At 44.3% G+C, this 27,781-nt stretch overlaps 1 protein-coding gene and 1 long non-coding RNA gene across 2 annotated transcripts; one reads left to right on the top strand and one right to left on the bottom strand.

The window, feature by feature from the left end:
• Positions 1–2,606: 2,606 nt before the first annotated feature.
• On the bottom strand, positions 2,607–3,763 carry LOC118207120. The gene is made up of 2 exons (XR_004761311.1): positions 3,658–3,763; positions 2,607–2,818 (listed from the first exon to the last, which is right to left on the bottom strand). It is a non-coding gene; the product is annotated as an uncharacterized LOC118207120 (long non-coding RNA).
• Positions 3,764–6,782: 3,019 nt separating this feature from the next.
• LOC118206845 (glial cell line-derived neurotrophic factor) lies at positions 6,783–13,045 on the top strand. Its single transcript, XM_035379966.1, has 3 exons — positions 6,783–7,698; positions 8,999–9,241; positions 12,527–13,045. The coding sequence occupies exons 2-3, from the start codon at positions 9,025–9,027 to the stop codon at positions 13,036–13,038; spliced, it is 729 nt and encodes a 242-aa protein (XP_035235857.1). The 5' UTR covers positions 6,783–7,698; positions 8,999–9,024; the 3' UTR covers positions 13,039–13,045.
• The last annotated feature ends 14,736 nt before the right edge of the window (positions 13,046–27,781 follow it).

Genomic DNA, 27,781 nt, shown 5'->3' on the forward strand with positions numbered 1-27,781 from the left:
AAATGTGGATTCATTCATTATTCTGTTTCCTATACTAAACATTGAAAGACAAATGTTAATTCCTGTCTATCTGAAGATGTTAGACAATGCATTTAATAAATAGGCCAGACATGTTTTAATGGATATGCTTTTATTTCCTTCCTTTTTTAAACACGGATTGGAATAGTTATTGGCAAATGTCAAATTCTAATAGATTGATCAGAAAATGTTGTCCATTGGCCTTTCATGGATGTCATTACTGACATTCTTTTGATCCACCCACGCACGCACGCACGCACGCACGCACGCACGCACGCACGCACGCACGCACGCACGCACGCACGCACGCACACACGCACACACGCGCACACACGCGCACACGCGCACACACGCGCACACACGCGCACACACGCGCACACACGCGCACACACGCGCACACACACAGTTTCCCCCCACAGCACACTTATAGGAGTGGTAGTGCCTACAATGCAAGAGTGTTTTTTGGTAGTTTTGTTTTGTTTATACACTGAGTCTGCAATGACCCTGGACAGGATATGGAGATGGCACCCTCCTTCAGCTGTTCTAAGGATTCACAGCCAGACAGAACAGGAGCTGAAGAACAGCAAGGATCTCTGTCCCTCTACACTGTACGTCACAGTTCAACAGGGAACAGCCCGAGTTTCCCCAGGAACTTAGCCAAAAGCACACAGTAACACGCTGTTTATGTTTGGACTATTTTGACTATATCGCCAGAGGGTCTGTTTTGGTTTATGATTTGAATAACTGGTATGCAAATTCTATCCCATTGTCTTCTGATGCCTGCGAAATTTGAAATCTGTTTGGCTTCATTGTCAGTGGAACTGTTTGTGCAAACCCTGGGATATGTGACATAGTTTATTATATTGAACTATAATTTCCCAGCACGCATACAAGCAAAAAAAAAGACATAGAAGCTACTTCGAGCACAACCACCAACACAAATTTGTAAGGAGGGGCTCAATTTCTCTATGAACCGCCCTAGGTATACGCTGTGGATATACTAACAGAAAACACACAAGACAAATCCCCCATTTTGAAGACACCAGCCAAGCACAGCCTCCTGTTGTGACACCCCCCTACCAGTGGATGCGCACATCCAAACAAAAAGACAAAAGAGGCGGAGCCAAACATGAATAATGAATGAGGCACAGACTCATAATTATGTAATGAAATAAATAACAATGACTCAGGCGCGTGGCGCTGCTGAATGGGGGAGTAAGCATCGGCAGGAAAATCTGACGTGAGCAGAAAGCTGGGGGGTCGGACTGAGTAACGGGCACGTGTCCTTTCCAAATAACTAAAAGGAGTAACAAGCCGCCCACGTCCGCACTGAAGCCACATTGATTAGGCTGCTGACAAATGCAAGTGACCAAAAAACAAACCCAAAAATAGAAGGACTTCAGACAAAGTCGTGTTTTGTGATTTCCCTCTCCACTGTGACTGCACCAGCGTGACACTGATAGGTCATGGTGGGACCCAGTCACCAGCTAGGGCTAAATGTTAAAGCCATAGATTGGAATAGCACTGATATTACACCAAAAATACAAATAGCAATTTTTATGACACAAAACCTGCATTTAAATGTGAAAAACTAGTATGGTACTGAGGAGATGAGAAGATAGAACATAATTGCATGAGCGTGTTCCTCAAGTTCAAAGTTTTTTTTGTTTTTTTTTTTGGATTTGTCAAAAGATGTCAACTGTAACATTTCATGAAACATGAAGACTATTGACTTCCTGTCTTGAATGTATTTACTTTAGCAAATCTGTCCCATCTGATGAGGGGTAACCATCGAGCAATTCTGACCCTCTCGGGGTTTACATGAGCAAACTATCAATCGCAAGAGACACAATCGACTCACACTGACACAAAGACTCCCAAATCCACTGGGGTGTTTCTTCAACAGGTCTGGTCTACATGGATTGGTAGTAACTCTTTAATGAGTTGAAGGTGTAATGAAGGTTCTCAACAAGCATTATTTCTTTCCTGCCCTATGAGTCTTTTGCCGGCAGGCATGTTGTGTAGGAGTGATCCTGACCAATTAAACTGTAAAAAAATTCAGAGCATTGTAAACATGATCGGTTAATGAGAAGCCAGTTTAAAACTTTCTGGTTTGATGTTATTGGTACCGTGTGGGTATGATGTCATTAGAAACAGTTCATTGGTGATTACCTGGTCTCCTAGCAGCCACCCAGGTAGTCAGGTAGTCACTGAAGACCCACCATTTTAAACTGTACCACGGCACCTCAACTCAAACTAACCGCTGATTGTGTGTGACTTCTATCTTACAGCTTGGGAGTCTTTGCCGTTGCTCATGTAATGCAGCTCAACACTCGTTTGTACAACTTAGTTTACTGTTGAATAGGGTAGTTGACAAGCTGTCAATCAAGTCTGTACTTGCACTTGCTGTCTCTCTTGTAACCGTAGTCTCCACCTCTGGGGAATTACTGTACTTCAATCCCTTATATTCACACTTGCAGTGCAAGTTGCTCTGGATAAAAGTGTCTGCCAGTCAAGCACTGTCCTCCCTCTGAAAGGCTACAGACACGGTAGGGTTAGGATGAAGGTACCACGGGCAAATCTACAACTGGTGTCACGTAGAATTTTTATTGCAAACCACCTTTTCTTCCTTCAACCATTTTTTCTGGTGGAGTTTCAAGACCATTTGAAATGCTATCGGGCTTCGTTAGCACCAGTACACCAATACTGCGCCAATCGGCACTTCTCAAATTCAGGGCCCTCTGAGCAGGAATCCTCGAACGCTGAAATGGCGCGGATGTTTCTGGAAGAGCTGGGCCGCCTGGAAAACAGACGAAACCACGAAAGTGCACAACGAGGGCAGAGGAACGAGAGACGGGATCCAAAAGGGGAAATACCACACTGTACAAGGATTCACAGAGGCGTTGATGGGAGCTTCAGAGCTAATGTATAAACTACTCCCTAATCTAAATTTATGGACTTCACCTCCCTGCAGAACAGCTGAAAAATGTCTCTTAGTGAAAGACTACTGAACTTACACCAGGTTTCAAGTTTCATTAAAAAAAATTTTTGAGACCTTTCCCCATTTCACTATCTATTGTTTTATGGCTCAAAGAAATCTGCTTCCTAGTTTTCTGCACGGTTCACGGTTCACGATGTCATTTAGAAACGCTGATGAATGAAAACTGTGACCGGACTCTGGCGTGTCCTGGACTCCTTCCACAATGCAGAGAAAGTGCCTCCATGCCGTCTGAACTACCCATGTCTAACTGGAACCTTTTTTTTCTGAAGATGGTTCTTGTGCCTCCAAGACGCTGCAGCTATAAGCAGCTCAGCCGGCAGGTTTAAAAGCAACAGCCCCTCTGCTTCTGAGGACGGGTCGCGTCCTCACGAACTGACAGAAGAGGACTCTGCACTTCCGAAATGAACGGTTAAAGAAGGAAGGGAATCAAAATAGGAATCGACATGGCATTGCAATTTCAGTGATCAATGACCCATTTTCTTTTTTTACGAGATGGGTGGGGAGTACAGCCGCGGCGGTCTGGCGGAGCTGTGGCACGCGCACGATCACATGCACAGTCCCTGGCTACAGTGGCACTATGATCTTTGCTCTGATCTCCGTCTGGAAGAAACAGGTAATGACACAGACGAGTCTCTCACCCGGTGCTACGTCGATGACAAAGTCCCCGGCTTACTAATTAACGCTCTCCACGTCCTCCCGAGCGAGACATTTTAACCGAGATTTAGAGTCAAACATTTCCCCGTTTATTTACGTTCATATCTAGCACGTAACGCGTTTCCTGCTTCAGAACGTCCTTTCTCTCTGTTCCTTTGTAAAAATAATAATAATAATAATAATAATCAGCCACTTAGGCCTCACTCTGTCAAGGCTATCATTGCTACGGCCATAATGTTGAGCTCTAATTCTGCGGCGTGTTTATCGTAGTCAAAGCAATTATCTTATCTGAAGCGCTCTAATGGCTGCGGATGAGGTTCACCTCGTGTCCCGCACATGAAACGCTGAATATCACCGCGCACGAGATAGCAGCTGAAATGCACTAAACCGGGAGTTTAATAACATTACAGCACTATTTCATAATCCTTCTAAACAAAGTTTTTGAAATGAGGGAAATATTTTTAAAATAAGCCCCCGACGGTCAGCACAGTTAAACGCGTGAATCTCATATGGTTCTAACCTGACAACATCACAGACGCTGTTCTATCAGTCTTCTCTCCGTGATTGACAGAAATAAAGAAAAAAAATTATTTAGTGCCTCCCTAGAAACATGAAATTGGCAAATTAATACACCGAAGTAACAACAAGCACATCAAACAGTAACAACCCCTAATGTGTGCGATGAAGACGTGCAATTTATCTGTTGAGTTATTTTTGACACGAGGTTACCTACCCAGTGATTTATCGCCCATTAATTAGTCAGTCTGATGTTGCACGAGCCCTAAATACCGCAAAAAACGGTAACCCTCGATTCTTCAGGTCAAACTTTGCCTAGCGCCACGCCCTCCCCTACCCCCTAACCCCCCCCCCCCCCCCCCCCGACCCAAAAAAATGCCCAAGCGAAATCTCTGCAAGACGGAGCGGGAGACACAGAGGGCCAAAAAAACAAGAGAAACGAAAGAAGCAGAAGCTCATAATCAGAGAAAGCAATCTGGGCACGCCGCCAGCCGTGACAGCCGCAATTATATTTAACCCCACACGCATATCTCAGTGGAAACGCGAGAGATCGGACTTTGTTATGGAATGAGATCAATTAAATGTCATCCAACCATATTTGCCAATTGCCACGGGGCAATGGCGCTACTCTCGTCACACACTACGCCCTCCTACGAGGGGCAACTTGACATTTTGAAGCCCCTTTGGAGGGCAGGTTTTTAAATAATGACAGGTACAGTACCTGGGAAATGCAGAGACATCGTACAACGAGAATTCCCGTCGGAAACCAGTACTTGAGTTTTCCCCACCATGCGATTGCATTAATCCGGCTGTCCAATCGTTTTGGCCTTTCACCGGAGGCGGAGAAACTGGCAGCGAAACGGAAGTACCGTGATCAGGTGCAATGGCTTTCCGTTTCCCTTTATTTTAAAGATCACATAAACGACATGTATTGAACGGTTAATGCGCATTGTATGAAACAGAGAACGTCAAATAGAGTAACTGTAAAAATGCATCTATATTGTCTATAGTCTATAAAGGTATGATTACATAATGTAAATTGGCTCATTTCTCTGTTTATTGTCTGCATATCTAGCCCATATAATCCGTAATATAAATATGTTGCATTGATTAACACACACACACACACACACACACACAAAACATATACAAGTGTCTATTTAAATGTCTAAAGATGCTTTGAAGTCTGCAAGGCCATCAAAACTTGGCAAACTCACTGAAAAGTAACAGAACAACCCACTTGCTTCTTTTAACAATATACAGGGCCACCTATCAAGCAATCTCACTGCTGATCAAAAGTGCATTGGCAATTTGTTTAAGCAAATAAAGGAAATATGTTCCAGCAGGTTGCAGGGTGTTTATGAACAGGGGTGTGTGCTTCATCCAACAGAGGGACTCCTTTTCACAGAGAAAATGCCTGCAGCTAAAGTATCTTAGATCAGCTATAAACAATTTAAAAATCTGTCTTTGCAGTTACCAAAGCAAGATGCAGCCCAGGCGATTCACTTTGCTGGGAACAAGAGGTTGCTTAATTCCACAGTTCTTAACCCAAGTGCCAAAACCAAAACCTTCCTGCCTCAGCCCCCCTGCCATTATATGACACTTTGCATAACACCTGCTCCACATACACAAATATAATGCATATTTTACATAGAATACATATTTTACATGTCATTTATAAACAAAATATATACTGTGTAGTTTCTCATAACAGACATTTTCAAAAAGAAAAATTAAGAGACATACTGTTCCTAGATGACTACACGGTAAAATGTTTAGCGTTATAGGCCTATCAACTCTTGCAGAGTACATATGGTCCCTATTGGACTCATGTGCACTCTGTTAGAGTTGAATTAACACTTGACATTTCACTTTTTAGCCTTATTCCAAAAAGTAATATTGAATTATATGGCCTGTCACAACTGTTATTTAAATTACAGTCACTTCTATAATAAATTGTAGGCTATAGTCTATACATTCTTTAAACATACTGAGTTAATCTGTGTGTTTTCCATGGGAAATAACCAAGAGAATCTAGTATTAGTCGCCCAATGTTTAGGTTTACCTTTTCGAAAATCATTTGTGGTGTTTTACGAATTTCCTTTTGCTGAGTTACCGTTTGGAGAACCTAAGCTGTTGTGCCAAATATAGCGACATATGGCCTATTATTAATATTGCAACAAACTTGATTTCGCCTTTCAATTCATTACATTTCGCTATCAACGGCGTAAAATAATACACGTCGCATGAATGAATGTTGGTCGCGAGCCAGTTGTGTACTATTTGTAGTAAATAATCCACCCCCAGTTGGAGTTGAGAGCATCCAGTCGGAATCCGACACCTTGTGGCATCAACATTGCCTCGAGCGTGGGAGAGATCAAAATACACACGCATCTACCGAAAGACAGCCAACTCCTCTAAACCGCCTTCCGCATTGCTTGGCATCGAATAAAAGGCCATGGAAGGAGACTGACATTAAGCCCAAGACATCCCAATATCGCCGTCCTTCAACCGGAGAGCCAACGGGTGGGTCGCGGAGGTATGGTCTGAAGTTGTTTTTGACGGGCCCTTGGCAATAGGGATATAAAAAAAAGGAAGCGAAGGCAAGAGGACGGACTAAGAGACGTCAGCAAGCTCAGAACTATAAATCTATCTCACCCAGCAGCATCCCCCGGCAGGGAAGCGCAGGCAGCTACACATCTGTACTATTACGAGTCTCCAAAACCTGCGTCTGCTCAGCCACTGTGGACCTCGCTCAGACATGCCCCGTTTCTGATATCGGCGCACTGGAAGGAAAACATCGAAAGTGCACATTTTAAAATTGGGTTTTTACGCGTTGCTGTTCGTCGGGAGATACAATCAAGTTTTGCTTTCTCCATTTGGATTGTGGAATGCACCCTTTTCCTGTGAAAAGCCTGACATAATTCACGTTTGGATCTAATTGTACTCGTTTTTCAAGAGGACAAAACCTTTGGCACCGCAATCGCTCTGCATTCTTTTTCGTTTTTTTCTTCTTCTTTTTTTCTTTTGAGAAGACGCGGAACTCTGAAGTCTGGCTCGCGTTTCTGATGTCTTCATTCGACTCCCCTGCAGTTGCCGATGTTGTGTCTCGCGCAGATTTCCGCCGCGTATCTCAACATCCAATTAATTTGCAACTGAGCTCCAGAAGAGTTGTTCAGTCGCACCACTGACCAATCGCCCCCAGTGTACCGGTGAACCCGACGCGTGGGGTGGTTTCTTTGAACTGCGAGAGGGGAATGAGGAAACAAGGTTGTCGATGCGATCTGTCAAATGAGCAAATTTTCATTTCCCTCGTATTGGTACGGACACATACGCGTGTGTTGTTCAAACGCATGGAAGTCTCTCTTCAAATTGATTGCTGATCACAAATATTGCCCATTGTCTCAGGATACATTTTTCGATCGATAGACCTTGGGGAATTAAATGCATCGACCTGTATTCTGCTTGTTTTACACATTGACTGCAGGTCTGCATGGACCCGATTTAAGGTGAGTTATACTATGCGTTTTAATCAGTAGTTATATTTCTGTAGGTCAAAGTCGAATTACATAACAATTAAATGCATCTGAATTTTCTTTTGCAACAGTCGAAGGGTTGTTCAGTGACTCATGTTGTTTATGTGCTAAATTCGGTCTACATATTTGGTAGTCTTTGTGCGCAACGTCATTTCTGACACACTATATATATATATGGGATTTGTCATAATGCATCGTTGCAAACGAATATGTTTGAAAACACCAGCTTTTGTTTTACGTTTGTTTTAGTGACTTTTTACCATTTTTGCCATCTACTCTGATTAGACCAATAAACGAAAGCGCTTCAGGATAAAATAATCTTGTGAAAACAGATTCGGAAACCACTGATCAGCGTTCATATCGCACTCGCGCTTAGTCTGACTCTTATTTCCCATAAATACGCGAATAAAAAATTCTTAGTTGGCTTATTTTGCCCAAAGGAGTTTATTTAGTCGAGTTTTATACGTTTATTAAGAATTTTCGGGGGTGTTCGGGTATTTGAGAAACACCATCTGGCTGGGATTAATCCCGCTCAGCATACCCTCGGTCTCATAACCCGCATGGTTTCTCTTCACTGGATTTGAAAACTTGGCTCGCGCTTACGTGCGCCTTTAAACTTCGAACAGAATACATGTGTAGAATGAGAATAATATTTACCGAATATAGCAGAGTAACCGGTTATTGCTATATGGCGAAGTGTTTGTCAGCTATTTGTTACCTCGATTTGTGAAATGTTATTGTTACAGAATTAATTGCAGAAACGTCTAAACAAACAGGCCTATTGTTTTTTCTTCTTCTTCTAATTAAACAACCATTATAAAGCGTTATTATCCAAAACCAAATGACATGCGCCTAAACAGCCCAATGCATAACCAATAGCAATGCTTTTAATAGCTTCTAGGTATTTTGGGCTACAATATTGGGTAGAAGGCCGAAGCAGACAGTCCTCCCCTATTGTATAAGCATCTCTTTATAACTTTGGTACGGCGCAACTCGACCGAGAGAATTCTGTGATGTAAACTGGCACAATTGTATAACTGTAGGCTATGGCCGAAAGTTGAGACGCTAAAAATAGTTCAAAATACACTGTGCAAGATGTTGACTGTATCTTGACTATATCCCGATTTCAGACTTTATATGTTTTCATGTAGAATCCACTGGTACCCACTGCGTCTAAGCGTAATGTAGCATAACTGTGGCAGGCCCCCGAAAGCGGTTGATGTAGTGATGTGATGCTATTTTATATAATTACATTTCCCGTGCCTTGTTATAGGTTCCTTCATAGGGACTGAATCTAAAATGAAGTTATGGGACGTTCTGGCCATGTGTTTCTTGCTGCTGAGCACCGCCTCCACGAACCCGCTGTCCCGAAATCTTCAGTCCGCACAAACCTCCAGCTTCCCGGGGCAGCTCGGTGATGTTCCGTCGCTACCACTGGATAAACCCGAGTCTGAGCCGGAATCCAACTCCGCAGCTGAATCCGGCACTCTGCAGGAATCCTCAACAGAAGAGCACTGTAAGTGAAACATTTAGAATTACTCAATTGTTTAAATTTTAAACCTTTGTTTTGGTTTTCACCATTTACTCTAATTGGAGGCAGGCCTATTTCACAGATCTGATCTAGATTCTCTTAATCCTATAATCTTTTCCACAAGGAAAATATACTTCCGGTGGCTGTGGGTCTGGAGCCTGTGTAACATTTTGAAAAATTAATTTTAAACCATTTGATATCGTTTCACCTTTGACACTGAGTGTGCTGCTGCTTAACTCGCCGTGCACCTGCACAGGTGAGAAAACATGAGTACAGTTTCCAAGAGAAGAACTGAGGGTAGCAAGCAAAAATAAATAATTAAAAATATTCAACTGTGTTAACTACAATACGCGAATGGGGTCAAGGTCTTCGACGGTGCCCAAATGATAGCAGCCTATTTCTATTTAATTTCCAGCGTGACAGCTACTAATCTCTGTCACATGGCATATTGTACTAGTAAAATAATATGCAAGCAAACAGAGTTTTGAGTGAGGTATGGAAGCAAACCAAGAGCCTTGTGTGAACTTGGACCAGCTATATAAGTCAAGGGGTAGGACACTGAAGGAAATCCTGTCTTTTTCAATATACTTGACATAACATACTGTACACACTAACAGAGAGCAACCAATGGCCAGGAAACAGAGAGAGTGAAGTACACATCCCTGCCAAGAATGTATCAATCTCTCATTGCCTGGGGCGTTTACATTAACCATCTATATTTAATAAAACCTCCCATTTATAACAAAGTATGCATTTATAGTGACTCACAGATACGGCATTTTAGTAGTTTTTCTTCATGGGTTTCCTTCCATAGCAGGGCTGGCTGTGCATAATGTTGCAGGGAAGGCTAAAAACACATTAGCTTTTGTTGACTGCTGTTCCATATATATCAAAATCTGTTCCGTATTTGTGAGCCAGTGAAGTTAATACTCAAGTACCTTTTTTATGTATTATTTATCTATTCAAAAAAAAAAAAAAAAAACTGAAACATTTCTTGAATCAAACACTAGTCGTCAAACATGATTTTCGTTTGCAGAGCCAAATTAAATTTTGGCTCATGGGTGACAGTTGGCCTCACCACCTGTCCCACTTTATAGAATGATACCTTTTCACCTTTTCTCCATTCAAGGTTGTTTTATCTAAACTGTGATTGTAAGGAGGGGGGGGGGGGGAGCAAAATCATAAAAAATCTGCCTTTATCCATTTATTACAATAAGCCCATAACAGACAAGAGTCTAAGGAAAATGGCTGCACAGGGCTTTTAAGATTTTAACTGTCAGATTAAACTGTCAGTGTGTGTTTATGGCTGTTTTAGCACTGCTAGGGAGAGAAACTCCGTTTGTTTAAAATTACCTTGCACTTTACCGTCTTTGTGAAGTAGTAAAGTCGCAAGATGTTTTTAAGAAGAAAGGACTCATTTGGCTTTTTGTGGGCCTTGGCACCTCCTGTTGATAACACGTGCCTCCATCTATGCTGTAAGGCTAGGAATTAGATTGTCGAATGTAAAGGATAGCCTCTATATAGCAATTGGTCCTACATGATTTTTTTAAATAATACTTGAAACTGGTACGTTTAAGCTGTTCAGTCTGTGGTCGTTACCTTTGGATACACGCTGAGCTGGATGAGAATATGTACATGGAAGACCTTTTGGCTTGGGGTGGGGGTGGGTGGGGGGTGTGGGGGGTGGGGGGGAAACGTATGTGCACTTCTCCCTCTCCCCCTCCTGTGTGGCTACGGGTTCGAATCCCCGCCGTGGTCCTTTCGGACCTGTGATTTACCGGCTCTGTCAGTAACCCTGTCTGCTCTCCCTCAGTCTCCATGAAGAGGGCAAAAAAACATTAACAGGGCAGACAGTCTGCAAAAAAAAGAGGGAAAAAAAACTGCTTGCACACGCCACTATGTATTTGTTAGTCTCAGTCCTGTGTTTGTCTGTACGTTCCTAGACTGTGTCTGTCAGTTTCATTTCCAGGCCCGATGTTAACACCTGTTTTTTTTGTGTGTGCGCGCGTGTGTGTGTGTGTGTGTAACTGCTATGAGCAGAAACCAGAGTCGTGGAGGTGTCGATGTTTTTACCGCGGCCCTGTTGAATGGAGCCTCTGTCCGGCTGTTGGGACACAAAGGCCGGTGTCAGTCACGGAGGAGCAGGCTGTATAAACACATCTCCGCTCATCTGATACTGTTGTAATGGGCCCGGTGGAGTGCGGGCCGCAGGTGTGTCACGTTACCTGTCACCTGGCAGTGGAACAAGTGACGCCACCAGCGGAGGGCTCGTGTTATGACCCCCACCCCCCCTCGCCTCCCCGCCCGCCGGGAAACACTGCTGGCCTACCGCCATTTCACTGCAGCCAGACAGACTGCGCGCGCGTACACTAAAAAAGCACAGGCTTCATCGCTACGTGCGTTTTTGCCGATAGATTGGTATGCTAAATATCAATTTAAATATCAAGACGTCAGTTGCAGAGGTAGATTACACAGAAGCATTATGCATAGTTTGATACAGTGGTAAAAAAAAGAGTTTACAATAGTTCACCGCTTCTTTCTGTCCCCAAGGGAGCAGTAGAGTGATGAGCGCGTGATTGCTATTTGGGGGTTCAGGCCTGTTATTTGGGGGTTCAGGCCTGGTCTCTGCTACTCTGTGAAGCGTCTCTGTTACAGTCTTCTGTAAAGAGCACTATACAAATAAAATAGATTTGATGTGATTGGTTTGACAAAGTGATTGTTTTTGAAGGTGCTGACCTCATTGCCCCCCCCGGCCCCCCGATCTCTCCGTAGCCCCCGCCTCATCCTGTGATCTGAAGTGGCTCACGCATATGACTCTGAATCACAGCTCACGCTCGGCGTTAACTGGCCCTGCTGTCATCGTGTGCGCCAGCAGGACGGGTGCAAATGTCGTCCTCAAGTTGTAAACGCTTCAAACGGGCCGTGACCTTTGTATAGAAGCCTCCCACGTCCTGTGGAGCGGTCAACGGGGTCTTCTGACTCGCCCTCGAAGGATCGGTCCCCTTAAAGGAGTCATTGTGTGACTCAGGAGATGTCAGACGGACTCCCTCGGGTCTCTGAGCCGTCTGCAGGAGGCGCTGCAGTGTGGACTGGCGTTACAGTTGTACAGCGTTTCTTTCCACGAGTCGCTTTTTTATAAATGTCCTTTTTTTCCCCCTCCCTTCAGCAGACCCTAACTCTTCAGAGTTGTGTGGCGTGGCCGGCGGTCTGGGAGCGCCGTCACTAACGAACTAACGACTCCTTTCCCCTCTCACCCCTTCCGTCCCGCAGACGAAACCAACGGGCCGTTCCCGGAGGAGTACGAGGAGGTGATGGAGCTCATCCAGGCCACCATTCGGAGGCTGCGCAGGTCCCCCGAGAAGGGCGGCGGCGGTGGGCGGGGCAGGAGGGGGCGGGACCGACAGAGGTCCCCGGCCAATCGGGGAGGCAGGGAGGACAAGAAGGGGCGGGGCCGCGGAGGAAAAGGGGGGGGGCGGGGCCGGAACCGCGGCTGCGTGCTCAAGCAGGTCCACCTGAACGTGACGGACCTGGGTCTGGGGTACCGGACCAAAGAGGAGATGATCTTCAGGTACTGCAGTGGGCCCTGCGTGAACTCGGAGACCAACTACGACAAGATACTGAACAACCTGACGCACAACAAGAAGCTGGAGCAGGACCCCCCCCCGGCCCGGGCCTGCTGCCGCCCCACCGCCTTCGACGACGACCTCTCCTTCCTGGACGACAGTTTGACGGAGTATCACACCCTGAAGAGGCATTCCGCCAAGCGGTGCGGCTGCGTGTGACTTCCTGTCCGGCAGGACGTGAAAGAGATGGGCGGGCAGAGAGGGGGGGGGGTGGGGACGGGGGAACATGCGGCGGAGCGGGGAACGCACTCCCCCAGCCCCAAACGGCTCGCTGTGAGGGGGGGGGGAGGAGTCACTGACCCCCCCACCACCACCACCACCGAGGAACAGGACCAAGGCCGAGACGCTTAGAGGGTCGCGGGGTCACTAAGGATGAACGACGAGGGGGGGGGGCGCCCCCTTTCTTAGCCCCGATGCGACAGAAACGAGACTTTGCTCACGATCGGAGCGGAACTGCTTTACTGGGGGAAGTCGCGCAGTAATTCCTTATCCTGTCCCCTCTCCCGAAGGTCAGTTTACCTCCTTTCCGTCGAGAGGGTTGCTCTTTCTCAAGTCCCGCAGTGAACTTTTCCAAAACCTCCTTGTTTACCGACAAATGTTTCCTCACGCTCAGTAGAAATACCGTGCCGACAGCGCGTCCTGCAAGCAAGACCGTAAAATCAACAGACGTTCTATTTACTGTTACACGGAAGGTCACGCCAGCTCCCTGCACATTTGGAGTTGGCGATGCTGGGCTCTTCGGGAAAGGAATTGTGGGATTGCGGAGGTTCCTCAGTTGCTCTTCACTCAGGTCCTGAGGATGGGGGGGAGGCCTGGGTTTTGCAAACGCTTCCTGGTCTTTAAATTCAGCTGCTCCAGATACAAGTATTTAAGTCCGGCCAGGTACAGCCCACTGTCGCTGCTTGTAAATGATCGCAAAGTTTACAAATGTTTTCCGAAAGAAAGCTTGGCTCACTTCACGAATGACTCCCAAAAGGCCAATACACGGACTCTGGTGCAAATGCATCTATTCAGATTCCTAAATGCATAAAATATATATAAAAAAGATATTTATTAAGGTTTAATTAACTTATTGTTATTTATTGCAGTCCATTTCATGAAAATATGTTCTTTTTTCCTATTTATTTGATTATTTCTTTTCTTTTCTTAACAGTGCCAAACAGGAAAATATGTTAAAAAGAAAAAGCATGTTGAAGAGTAATTAGGTTGATGCTGGAAACATGGCTCCTCGTGGAGAAAGACAGCCCCAATCTCCAAACGTTACTCTTTTATACTACGTTGTCTCCACCTGTTCAACTATGTATTTGAGTTTCTGCTTTGTTTGATCTGTTATTAACGTTATTGGCCCATTGTCACTGTCCACTCAAGTAAATGAGAGAGGTGTCGGAGTAACTGTGACAATCATCATCCTCTGTTTGAGATACAAATATTTAATCTGCAATTTGTCCATTCCTGTTTCACTTTTGTTAATACATAAAATAGGAATGTCAATGTTAAAACTAATATTATAATTGTTCCTTATTTTATGACTAAATGCAAATATACCCACTATCGTACCCTTTCGGGGACAGTTTAATTGATCATTGTTCTCACGTTGTGGGATTCATGTATGACACAGATGCACCCGGTGGCTTTGTCAGGACGGATGTGGGATTTGTTCCGAGACAGCTGCGTTTCCACAGGAAGCGATGTGTTACAGAAGATGAAATCAGACTCTTACATATTTCACGATTTGAATCGTGTGGCAGTGAAAGCGGTTTTCATTCAGCGCGTTTATGAGCCGTGCTGAATCCAGCGGGGGGGTGGGGGGGGGGCGGGGAGTCAGACGAGGTGTCAGCTGCAGGTGATTTATTTTCGGGGCAGGAGGAGGAGGAGGACTTGGCCCCGCGTCTCGCCCAGCGTTAGAGACGGGACAGGACAGCTCTGTCTGTCGAGTCGCGCGGAAGAGCGCGAGTGAAATGGTTTCCTCCGCGTGCACCCGAGGAGCGATGGGAAGGGAACATGGCGGAGTCTGGTGTTCGTCAGACGGCCTGTTCACTTACGTGTCCCCCTCGCTCCCCCTATACCCGCGGCCCCCCGCTGCCCCGCCCCCCCATCCTCTCGGGCTGGGAAGGCTTTTAAACAATCCCTGTACCGACCACCTCCACCCCCCCCCCCCCCATCCTCTCGCCTGGGGAGGCTTTAAGACAGTCCCTAACACCACCCCCCCGCCCCCCCCCCCCTGGATTTTGTCGTTGTACGAAGTGACTTCCTGGCCGATAAGAGACTACCACTCGCTGAGCCAGGTGTAGGGAAACAAGCAAACAAGCAGCTTAAATGCCTCATACCGACCAAGCATTCCGGTTTACAGCCAGTCTCCTCCTGTCCTCCCGCTCGCGTCCAAACAAACTTTCCTTTCTGTATAATCTAAACGGAATCCTGTGTCCTGGTATCTTAGATACCTGCACTGACAAACAGACACGCAACGCACATCGGACTAGAGTACAAATTAAAAGGGGAGGAAAAAAAGAGAAAATGCCAGGAAGAGCTATTATTCAATTATACATTTAAGGCAAATTAACTGAATGATTATATTGTCATTCAGTATCTTGAAGTTAGATTTTACACTGTTGTGTTTAAGTAAAGGTTACTAGATACATTTGCCTTCATCAGACCACAAAAACGTTCTCTCAGAATCCTGTTTTTATTTTGAAGAGGTATGAAGCGTAATCAAGACAGGAAAATGTGCTCATTTACAAGAGGCCATAGTCCTTTATTTACAAACCGACATAGAGGGTGAAGGACTAGTTTTTTTTCAGTCCAGGTATCCTGGAACATTCTTTTAGCTATGCAGTATTAAAACAAAAAAAGGTCAGTTTATTTAAATTTCCAGTACCAATGACAAAGCCATGAAATACATTTGAAAGTATGAAATTCAGATTTTCTGGATGTGTACCCTTGTCCAAACTCCGAACTCCCGACCCTTCTACACCCTGAGGGGTCACATGGCCTGAAATGTTAACCTGTTTTCGATGTTGTAGGTTTTGTGTTGTGATTCTCTCCGCTGCCTGTGCTGTTCTGTCATCGTCGTTGAAGTGTTTGGGTTTCCATGACAATTATTAATTGATAAGCTATGAAAAACAAACAAAAAAAAAAGAGTGGAAAGGTATAAAGTTTTGATCTCTGGTGGATAGCGGACGGAAGGCACTGTGTTGTGTTCAAAACCAGCGGTTTTAAAGTGAACTTTCCGTGAAAAAAGGCTCAATGTCCTCCTCATTTGTGTTACTGAACCAAAGTTCTCTTTACAGACTTTATTTTTGTACAATATTCATTTTATAACTTTTTACAAGATTAAACGTGTTTCTATCACTTTCAAGGTGTGTTTGCATGGTTGGCTTTGCCATTTTCATCACCTGGCCACTGTCTGCCTGCAAGGGCCAGATCAGTTTTCATTATAAGGTGAAAGTATTTGCCATCTGTGCAGTGTTACTGTGTGAGCAGTGAGTGTCTGGTTATTTGGAAATGCATTGTGAACACTGTTGTCTATATATTAATCCGATTCTCTGCCACATTTATAATATATTTTTAGACCTTCAGACAACAGCAAGGCATGAGGCACTTAAGACTGACTTATTTAGAAAGTTGTACACTAAAGCCAAGAATTTTTGGAAATGTATAATTTCCTGCTAAATTCATCACTTGGTTTTTTTTTTATACGCATACTCTTTCTTGTTTTGAATTGCTTCATTTTTAACAATAACATTTCCCACAATTTACTGACCTCCTGACCAGAGCAATATGCAAAAAAAAAACTAAATGGAAATTATTTTAACAGTTTATGACCAGGCGCCTGTCTCTTTGTTATTTCCTTCTCAAATAAGTGATGCTAAATTTGAAAAAGTAGCGATTAACTTAGCTGCTGTTTTCTTAAAAGGCAAACAGACCATCAGAATGAAACGGGACTTCATTATCTCATCTGTTACCTTTTTTTTAACAATGTTTTAGTTTGAGATATGAGGATGTTGTAAACACAGGAGGAGGCTCCATTTTGTTTTGTTTTTGTTTTTTTAAGTGTCTCGGCGTGCCGAGCGCAGCAGGCGCTGTCCCCAGAGCATCCTCGATTTACGGGACTGCGCGAGGGCTCTGAAGGACAGGGGACGGGGGTGTGTGAGGGGTGGGGGTTGGGGTGAGGGGTGGGGGTTGGGTTCGGCAGAGCAAAGCCGCCCGGCTCTTAATTCACTCCTGTCCTACATTCCTGGCCCGGGGCCCGGGGCCCGGAGCTCCAGTAAGCAGAGGCTGGCTGTAAAGCGACGGCGTGCTGTAAATCTGGGCACTCTGGGTAAATATTTCCACTGCCGGGGAGAGCGGCGTGGAGACGTTGCTCCAGCGTTGCTCCAGCGTTCCTCCAGCGTTTGCTAAAGCAACGTGGGCCCCACTCTCTCAGGGGCCTGAGGAGTCGGGCTGTGTCTGGACACCCTGTCACTGACACTCGACACACTCAGGAGCAGGAGAAAACTCCAGACTTGATTTGAAAAAAAGGTGCATGCACACACGCACATGCACATGCACATGCACATACACACACACACACACACACATGCGTGTGTGCACACACACAGGAATAACAGAAATAGTGTTTCTGTTGCTTTGCCTCTAACATGTCTGTTTTCAGCTGTCTGGCAAGCATTCATTTCGATCGTCAGTACAATAATTGTAGGACGGAGTGTAGCACAGTGGGTAAGGAACTAGACTTGTAACCGAAAGGTCGCAGGTTCGATTCCCGGGTAAGGACACTGCCGTTGTACCCTTGAGCAAGGTACTTAACCTGCATTGCTTCAGCATATATCCAGCTGTATAAATGGATACAATGTAAAAATGCTTTATAAGTTGTGTAAGTCGCTCTGGATAAGAGCGTCTGCTAAATGCCTGTAATGTAATGTAATGTAATGTAATAACATTACGCTTTTTAAAGACATTCATGGGAGAGATTAGTAGTGTTAGTTATTTAAAATGAAATGGATAAAGCATATGTGATTTTGAAACTGTAATTATGTAAAAAAATGAGTATGTTTTTCTTCTTTTTAATACAATGAATATCCTCAACACCAAAGCAACTAAACTATTTTTTCTTGTGCATTATATCAGCTAACGTGCACTGAGGTCCAATGGCAGTATTTACCAAATTAGTAAAGTATCTGAATGCAGGTCCAGCTGCAGCGTATAATTCCCGCTTAATCCAGAAACAGGATATCACCTTTTAATGGCGAAGCATTATTCAGCAGTGTAGCCCTTCATTATTTATCCTAATCCTGACATCAGAAGCCCCGGAGAACGAATTAATGTCAGAGGATGCTGTGCAAAGTAGCATTAGGGCGGCGCGCACATCTGCGAGGCTCTGTATCTGTGGAATTACAGGCTCTGTGAGCGCGGCCGGCCCCGCTGTCCCAGGGGCACAGGGAGAGAGACAGAGAGAGAGACAGAAAGGGAGAGAGGGGAGAGAGAGAGAGAGACTGAGACGGAGAGGGAGAAAGAGTGTGAGAGAGAGACAGAGAGAGAGAGTGTGAAAGAGACAGAGAGGGAGAGAGAGACAGAGAGAGAAAGAGAGATGGAGAGGGAGAGAGAGTATGAGAGAGAGACAGAGAGATACAGAGAGGGAGAGAGTGACAGAGAGAGGGAGTGAGAAAGAGAGACAGACAGAGAGGGAGGTATTCTCTGTTGTGCCTGACCTCTGACGGTTGCCTATATGCTTGCAGGGTCGTGCCACGCCCCGCCCCTCCACCCCACCGTACCCCTCACCGCCCCGCCCCTCCACCCCACCGTACCCCTCTCTGCCCTGCCCTTCGCCCCATCCACGGCTAAAGCGGGACGGTGACCGCAGCAGGCACGGATGTGCTATGACATCATCCACCCGGGCGCGCCAGGCCCTGCCTCAGATACGGTGGCCGGTGACTGCTGACATCACCGCTCAGAATAGGATCCCGTGGATTAGGCTCCAGGATGCGAGAGCAGAGCTGCATTACTGGGTATTACGCTGCTTTTATTTTTTATCGTTTTAGCGTGTAGCGTTTATCATCCAGCCCGGCGGGTTTGTGGGCCCGGAGGTGGGATTTGTCTGTGGAGGGCTGCAGCGGTTTGAGTGCTCTCTCCGCGCGGGATCCCCTTGGATGAAGAGCGACAGCTTGGGCAGGGCACTCTGGCTATCGGGGCGGTCTCCAGCAGATTAGAGGAGGGGGGGGGGGGGTGGAAGGCAGGGGTTGGGGGTCAAATAGGTTGTTCAAGTCTGATCTGCAAAGATCGTGTCAGAGGGCAGAGCTTTCTCCAAAGGTGCACGGCCTCAGTCAGGGGGGGTCATCCTCCAGTCATTTTACGGGTGACCCCGGCGCAAAAACGGCGGGAAAACGAGTTGGGTTGAGGGGGGGGGGGGGCGGAGTTGTAATCTGTGCCTACAACTGTCCTCACGCCCCCGCTTACCAAAACAATTCCACAGAGCTTGGCCTTTCCGTGGGCTGGACTACAAGATCACAATGAACAGGGCGATGTCGCCAAAGGCAGATGTACATTTATTTGAAGTAATATTACGCAGATTTAGTCTCTGCCTGCTCACTGACGGTGTGCTCTCTGGGACGGGGGGCGCTGGGGCGAAGGAGAGACACAGCCAGAATGGCGGAGCCTGAAGAATCACTGCATGCTCAACAGTTTGATTTCAAAGCTGCTAATTTGGTGCTAACATAAGGACCCGCTTTTGGCAAACACTAGGGAAAGCAAAATGGGACAAATGGACTACCATCTGGTAATATATTCAGTTGAAATCAAACAGATTTTCAAAATGCAACAGTGAAAAGAGTGATGTATTGTATAAATACAGAAGCACAACATTCCCGATCAATAAATTGGGTTTGGAATTACTGTATATTTTCTCGTACAGAGTTAGAGCCTCATGCATATTTTGAGTGTAAAGACTTTGATCAATCAAATTTTATTTATGTAGCACGTTCTACAAAGACTTTGTCCCAACACACTTCACAGTGCACCCATGCCTAAACCACCACAGAACAAGCCACTGGCAACAGTGGCAGGGAAAAACTAGCTGGAGGACACGCAGGAAGAGATGAGATATGGCTTGTGAAAAGATGACACATATGTTTAAATATGGAGAAATAAGAAGAGGCCTAGGGTTTATTTAGAGTCTTCCACTCTATTCTCAGCAAAGCGTTCATAACAACTGCTTACTGACACGTATCGATTTCCCACATTGCGATGTTCAGCCACTGTGCGAGGACGCGTGTGTTTACAGTTACAGTAAGCGATCATGTTGTATGCTTAGTGCTGTTCTGATGTTAAGCTCTTATGCACCGGTCAGTGGTATCAGAATGGGACCATCTGCATACTATGATAAAAAAATGTGGTATGCAATTATCAGATATGCAGTTCCAGAGAGCTCTGTATGTGTGTGTGTGTGTGTGTGTGTGCGTGTGTGTGTGTATGCGAGGGTGTGTATGTCTCTGCCAAATTTCCTCAATTTGGCAAAAAATTGAAGTCCAAGTTTATACTAGCACGTACAAACACGTTTAAATGAAATGACATTTTTTTGATAACCAAAATACTAAAAATCAAGTCATTGCAACTGAACACCGTGCAGAAAAATGAATGATGAATGAAATATACAAATATAGTCTTGCTGGCAGCTAAAGAATTGAAAACGAGGGAGAAGAATAACTGCCTTTAAATAGATAATTTCCTCTGGCCGCTTTTGGTTTTGTTTTTTTGGCGTGCCAGATTCTTCTGGGATCGCCCACCAGCACCTGTTTCCTTTTCGTCTAATTGTGTCTAACAAGCTTTTATTCACGTTAAATAATTATTATTATTATGATCATTGCAATGAACAGACTAGTAATTGACTTTTACTTTGCAGACAGCATTTTCCCCCATTATATCAAAATCATGCAGTAAATTGAATTTAATTAAACCTGGTTTAAACAGGCATGCTTTTTTTGTGTAGTGAAAAAAAAAAATATATTATCAAATATAGATACATTCCCAGGCCTCTGACACTGGTTTGCTAACAGAAATTTTAAGTACAATAAGGGAAATAAATGTCCAATGATATATCTCTATCAGGAGAAGATTTGATATGTTAGTGAATCTTTCTCCTTCTTTTATTGATTATTGATTACAATCTGTTACTAGCTCAGTGAGGGTGTGCTTCAGCACCAGATCATCCATAAGCAGAGTGTATGCAACACTCTCTGTCCTTTTTTTAAAATCATTTTATTCAGTAAATCGCAAATTGTGTAAAGAAACACACCATACAAATATTTTTCTTTAGTGAAACATAACCCAGAATAACTCAGACGGTGGATAAGGTTCATAAGAGCAGGCTGTTTTCACAGAAAAAGGTCAGCACATCTCATGGAATGCCACGGGGTTGCCACTAAGAGTAAACCGAAGTAATCATCAGGTACACACCGTCTTGCCAAAGCATAACAAAGTGTGCGCAAATAGACCGGGACAGCCGTGAAGCCAATGATCCTTCCGCTCGGGCCGAACTGTTTGTTTGTTCCATACCCAACCTCCGCTTAGACACTCTCATCAAATCGCATCCAGTATCTTCTCTTAAGCTACATCTGGGGTAAGGGGGGTGGGGCGGGGGGGGGGGGGGGCACATCTGGCATGATAGAGCCGTTTCCGATAAAGCACAGCTGGACAAGCTGCATTTGTGCTGCGGCACCCAGCAGTATAGTCTCCATGGTGATATCGGGACACTTTCCATGACCGGGCTCACATGTATGACCAAAAGTATCTGGACACCCCTTGTGCCTGGGGCTGTTTTTTCATGGTTTGGGCTCGGCCCCTTAGCTCCAGTGAAGGCAAATCTTCAAATAGCAGCAAAGGGTGGACCAACTCCGTATCAGTGCCCATAATTTTGGACCAGATGTTGGATGTCAGGTGTCCACATACTTTTGGCCACGCAGAGTACTATTTTTGGGAGGAACACCCACTGTGTGCTGACAGGATTAAGATTAATCGCAGCAAAATGAGATCAGACAAAGCTAACAATGGCCCATATTATAATCAGGTTATGGTAGACACAGCAGGGCCCCAATAGTCCTCAGAGAAAGACCGTCCAAGAAACTGCAAGCCGCCATTCTGTGCTGCGTGGGAGAATGGCACGGCAGTCACAGGAAACAGCATCATTCTCTCAGCATAACGTGGCACTCTTTCAAACCGTGGACCAAATTGCCTCCACATTTCTTAAAAATGGCCCTGAAATCGGACTGGCCAGGAGTGCTATTAGTAATCCGCCAGAAAACAGCATGACAAATGATTAAATTTGTCGAAACCGAGAATTCCGCGCTTAGCGTTGGCTGTTGGTCGTATTGAGGGCGGTGACTGGGTAGTGTTGGCATCACATTGCTACTCCTCATTTTGTTTCTAAGGCACCTGTTCACCTGCGCTGCAGCCAGCCGGTTCGTCTGCCAGGCGCAGCCTGTTGGCTCTCGATCGCTGCTATTTACGGCACGCGGGCCGATGTTCCGTTGTCTTGGACGAGCGAGCTCCGTATTCCTGCTCATACAAGCGATGCTGTGGGCAACCGTCACGCTCCACAACAGCAGCCTCTTCTCCTCCTACGCAGATCTGAACGGGCTTCTCTTTATTTTCTAAAGGACTGTTGACAGACGAGAACTCAGCGCCTGACAGGAAAACACTTGAACTACAATAGAGCCCAAAAATTAGCTGCATGGTTCATTTATGTGAGTTCCAAACCGTTTAGTATTTATTAGCTTTTTTTGCAATAAACCACGCCCACATACAAGTTGATCGGCTTACTCCTGACTTAATTTTTTTTGCAGTGCAACATAGTTTATGCAGCTTTTAGAGAAACTGGTCTGTAGACGTCGTATGCCCATGTGAATGTAAATTGTATAAACTGCTGAGGTGTATGAGTACATATCTGAATATTAGACTATATAGTTTTTTCCTGCAGCTTCACAGGTTAAGCTTAAGTTTAAGTTAAATTAAGTTAAGTTAAGTTAAGTCACGTCTGCCTGGTTATCTGAATTACTTATATTTCATTTGAATGATGATTACGTTCATAATGTCTTCCCACATCCAGAACAGGCGCTGATGAAGAAGACAGAGTATTGCAAATGTTTAAAAAAACAAACAAACAAAAATTAAAAGCTATAAATTCAGACTTCACGGTGATGGGTGATTTAACAATGAAGTTATTTCAATTCACACATATGAGGGATTAGTTTGGTTGGAGCTGGTGGATCTGAACTACAAATTAATTAATAATGAATAATAACTAAACAATTAATAATTTGAACTTCAACTTAATTGCTGATACAAATGTATTTTTCATATATATATATATATTTTTAATAGTGTACAACTTGAATTTTGTGTGAAAGGAACCATGGGTAATTTTATGTTTAGGTTCCAGTTTTGATGCGTTCTCTGTCGGTTTAACTGGAGAAAACCCGTAATTACTGAAAGAAAAGAATGTTTATACATCCTTATTAAATGGCCTGAACAAATGGCAAATTCAGCAATAAAAATCGTCATAATACTTCAGCCTCAAACATTTTTAGTGAATAATGTGGTCTGAATCACCGAAAACTAAAAGCAATGACGAGGAAAACATTCAAATAAACTTCGTAAAATATCGGCACAAAAGCCAGGCTCGGATTACTAACATGCGTAAGATCTCAGATTTATTTGGGGGCCACGTGTTTTCGTCAACATCGTGGCAGATGTCCCCATTTGTGATTCACCATGGAAAATATTCCACTTGCATAATGAGTTTATGCCTGGCGCGGCTCATGTATAAGGGCAGTGCATGCATCATCGCTGACCTGAGCAAGGACGTATTGCTTACAAGAGTGACAAAATAAAAAAGTGGGCAGCGTTCGCTTCGCAGTTTCCGATTTTTTTATTTTATGTGTTTAGACCGCACGTGGACGTCTCGGCATTCATCTTCCTCAGCGTGATATTCAAAACAGTGTGCAGGAAGCGGGTACATCAAGGTGTTACGGCTTTTAGAAATAGAATCTACCGTAGGTAAGGTTTGTAAAGGAATTGGACAGAGCTTTTCATGTTTTGCGATGCGCGATGTAAATAGAATAATAGTATTAATCCGGTAACAATTTTCATGCAATAAATGGTCAATTCACATTTATTCATTGCACCAATAAAGTGAGACAAGATATGTATCTTGAAGTATATGATTGTGATCTGATATTACATATACTATGGTATGATATGAGACGTACTGGCAGTTTGACACATCTTCTCCCCAACCTGGATATCTCAGTAAAGGAGGCAACCCTATAATGAACAATAGGGCGCAATGGCATTGAGTCTCCTTGCTCTATGGCCTATGTTCTTCTAAGTCAGCCTCCAAGTAGATTCCAATTCAAGGAGCTGTTTCATCATGCTTCAGAATTAAATCAGCATCTGCATTTGTGTTTGTTTTTATCTTTGATATTTGTGGTAAGCAGAGTTTTTTTTTCCCAAGGACTGAATGAGATTCGGGTCTCTGACTCTACACTAAAGCAATGTTACAACCATAGCAAAATGGAAGGGCTGGCTGGGGACACGCTGTGTTTGGTCCTTTCTAAAAACAAATGTTTTCTGTGCTTAAATCTCTTACTTAAAAGAGAGATCTTCAGAGAAAGAGATTCTGTTGGATAATTATGCCCAATGTTGATGCCAAGGGCGGGTACTGTTTATGTTTTCAGACAATGATCCTGGCGCCCCTTTTGACGATTGCAACGTTTCGCGTGTTTCAAGATTGTGACTCAACGGATTAGCAATTTATTCCGAGTTACGCTTGAATTGAGGAGGAGATTCTGACAGGGGCCTCAGCATTTATTATTTTCAAAAATGGCGCAACGGGAGGAAAACTCAACGCGTAAAAGCGGGCGGATAATTTTTGAAAGGAGAGGGACGGGATGAAGAGAGGAGGGCGAGGACATTTATTGCAAGTTGAGCGTTTGAGAACGCGATCTTCGCCAGCCCGCTCAGGTTCCCCTGGTGGAGGATCACTTGCCGGACCGTCCCTCACGTCTCCAGCTCCATGACTCAGCCTGGCTCTGCGTCCTGACACCAGGAGAAGGCCCCTGATCTCCCACAACAAAGAGGGTAACACGATCGTTTACCGCGGGAGCTCTTTCTCTGCCAAAGTGCTACAATGCCGCTTATTAGCGAGCCCGGCGTCATTAGCATCTTGTAATTGAGTGACACGACCGTGCCACCTCCCTGAACCTAATAGGCCCGGTGGGGTGTGGGAGGCCAGGTCGGTTACAGGTACTGACAGGATGTTTTACACACACAAGCTGTACCTGCGGTACACGCATCTCAGGTAAGGATGGTGCCTGACTCAGTGGGCAGGGCCACAGGAGCAAAGTCTTCTGGGAACTGAGACAGGTCCTGTAGACCTGAGCATTGAATAAATCCCGAAAAGGATCTTAAAGTTAAAGTAAGTAGAAAAAAGGTGTTTGGGCTCACCTCAGACAACAAGCGTTCAGCACGGTCGAGTTCAGTGGGCTACAGAAGTCTCAGGTGTGCTTGTTTGTTTTTAAGCAGAGTTTTGCACTTACCGTGCGGCGCGTAAGTATTTGGACAATGGCACAATTTTGGTTGTTTTTGGCTCTTCTTTAAAGCTACGAGAGGTTATAAAACAACAAGCAGTTGCTTTTGAGACAGCTCCTCAAAAAAGAACAGGAAAAATACGTCGGTCGAGACCGGTTTCAGCTCTTCCCCGCCAATCCAGTGCTTACGTAAGAATAAAAAGCAAAGCACTGTGCCGTTGTATGAAAATAAATCATTTGCGCAACGGTTTTATATCGCCCCAGGCCAAAGAATAAAAAAATAAAGTAAAAAGATGAATATGAATTTCAGTGATACGCTGTAAAGGTATGCACAGTAGCTTGACTAAATATTACCAGCTGGCTAGCTGTATGGCTAAGTGTACTCGACTTCCTGCTTTCTTGGCGCCCATGTTGTTTACAGTATGAGACAGATTATAGTATGGGCGTAATGGTTCAATGAGCCCACAGTTTTGGTATGTACCATAGTCTTTAGGTCATGTTTCAATATGTGCTGTACCACCATTCAGTATGTGGCTTGGATACACAACTTGTATGCGAAAAAAAAAAACATAAGTAGAGGGGAAATTTCATTATGGATACCTTTATCAAATGAAAGCCATAACGTGCCTCGTTGGAAACACACGGAAAAATCTTATATTTCTAAATTAAACTAGAACCGATGAGTCATTATCGAATAACGTAATCTTAAATAAATAGTCACTGGTGGTTTTTTTTTTTTTGGTTTTTTTTGTAGTGAATATTGCAACAGTCCCCTACTGGTGTGACTCATGTGTATGTTAGTTCAGCATACAGAATAACATATGAACAGTGAAGAAAAAAACAACAACAACAAATGTTTGGGACAAAACTGATTAAATCCAGACCAGGGAGTTGCTCACTGTGAGCATAACTGTAAAATAAATTTTAAAAAATTGAATATTTTGTCATTTATAAATATGGTGATGGGTGTTCATTTGTGCCGTATTAAGATAACTTAAAAAAAAAATGTTTTTCCAGTTGTGGCGTCCTGCTTAAGAACAGCTTCTGAGCTCTGAATTCTGCCCGTGCTAGTGGACCATTCTGACCACTGATAGCGGTGGCCCGGGATTCTCGGGGGGTTGGGGGGGGGACTTGGTATTGAATTAAACCAGATACACATTGAGGTACTTTGCAGCAGAGTATCAATTTCCCAAACTGATTCTGCAGGGTGTCTTGTGTTTTGTGTATACTTTATTTCCTACTTGGACAACGTTTTACCAGGTTTATCACATTCTTACTATACACACACTTACTATAGCCTCAGCAAATCAATATTTATATCATCCTACCACCCATTGCCTTCCTCTCCATTTTTTAGTCTAGTTTGTTTCACCCTCAGACTGTACTGTGCTGTGTTTTTGTGTTTTCAGTTGCAGGTCTACTGAAAACTTTGTCTGATCATATAAAAAGAAGTTGCAAGATGTGCAAATGAAATGAAATTTTTTGATGTGCAATGTGCCATTAAGATGTCTATCATCAGTGCTGATGTTGTTTGTACATGCCTGCTTCCCTTTCTCCACACGTATCTGTAACTACGTCATTTTTTTAAATGTTTTGCTCTGATGAACACACTATAATTTGTCCCTAGTTAGTCACTGATTGCCAAACCATCTGAGAACTCAGAACTCACGTGAAGCATAATGGCTGCTGAATTTGAGATTGACAGGCCAGAAGATCACATGCCTGATTATTTCTCTGGGCTCTATTGATTATCAGACTAGCCTGCGCTATCTGTACAAGCATCTTGATGTCTTAATGGTATTTCCGGGACAGATGACTATTTAGCAGACTCTAAACTATTTTGGCTTGCTGCTGGTATTCAGTGAGTTTAGCGTGCCACAGCATGTTAGTGTTAGCTAAAATGCTACAGGGCTGAGGTCTGTCTCAACGCATTTTAACGTCGTTAGCTTGCAAGCCAATGGTACATTACACCAAAGATGAATTAAAATGTGCTGCCAACACATTGGACACTAAACCAGTTTGTTTGCTAAACCCTCCACTAAGACAGCTTGACTTTGACCAGCCTATTGGCCATTGGCAGTAAGCTAGCTGGGCAGCGTCTCTCAGCAGCTCCTCTCCGTACCAGTTGATGATGTCCATGCGCCATGCTGTAGAGCCAAAAAGGTGGTGTGGCTTCATGAAAACTACCAACTGCCAGTTCTATCTATGATATTAAAACAATAGCTGGTGGTCAGTGAACACAGTCTAACCAGTGTTTTCACGGTAGATCTACATTAGTTGAAATCAGCTTAGTTTGACAAGGTGGGTCTACAGGAAGCAAAGTGATG

This window comes from Anguilla anguilla, chromosome 10 (genome assembly GCF_013347855.1).
Source record: "Anguilla anguilla isolate fAngAng1 chromosome 10, fAngAng1.pri, whole genome shotgun sequence".
NCBI lineage: Eukaryota > Metazoa > Chordata > Actinopteri > Anguilliformes > Anguillidae > Anguilla > Anguilla anguilla.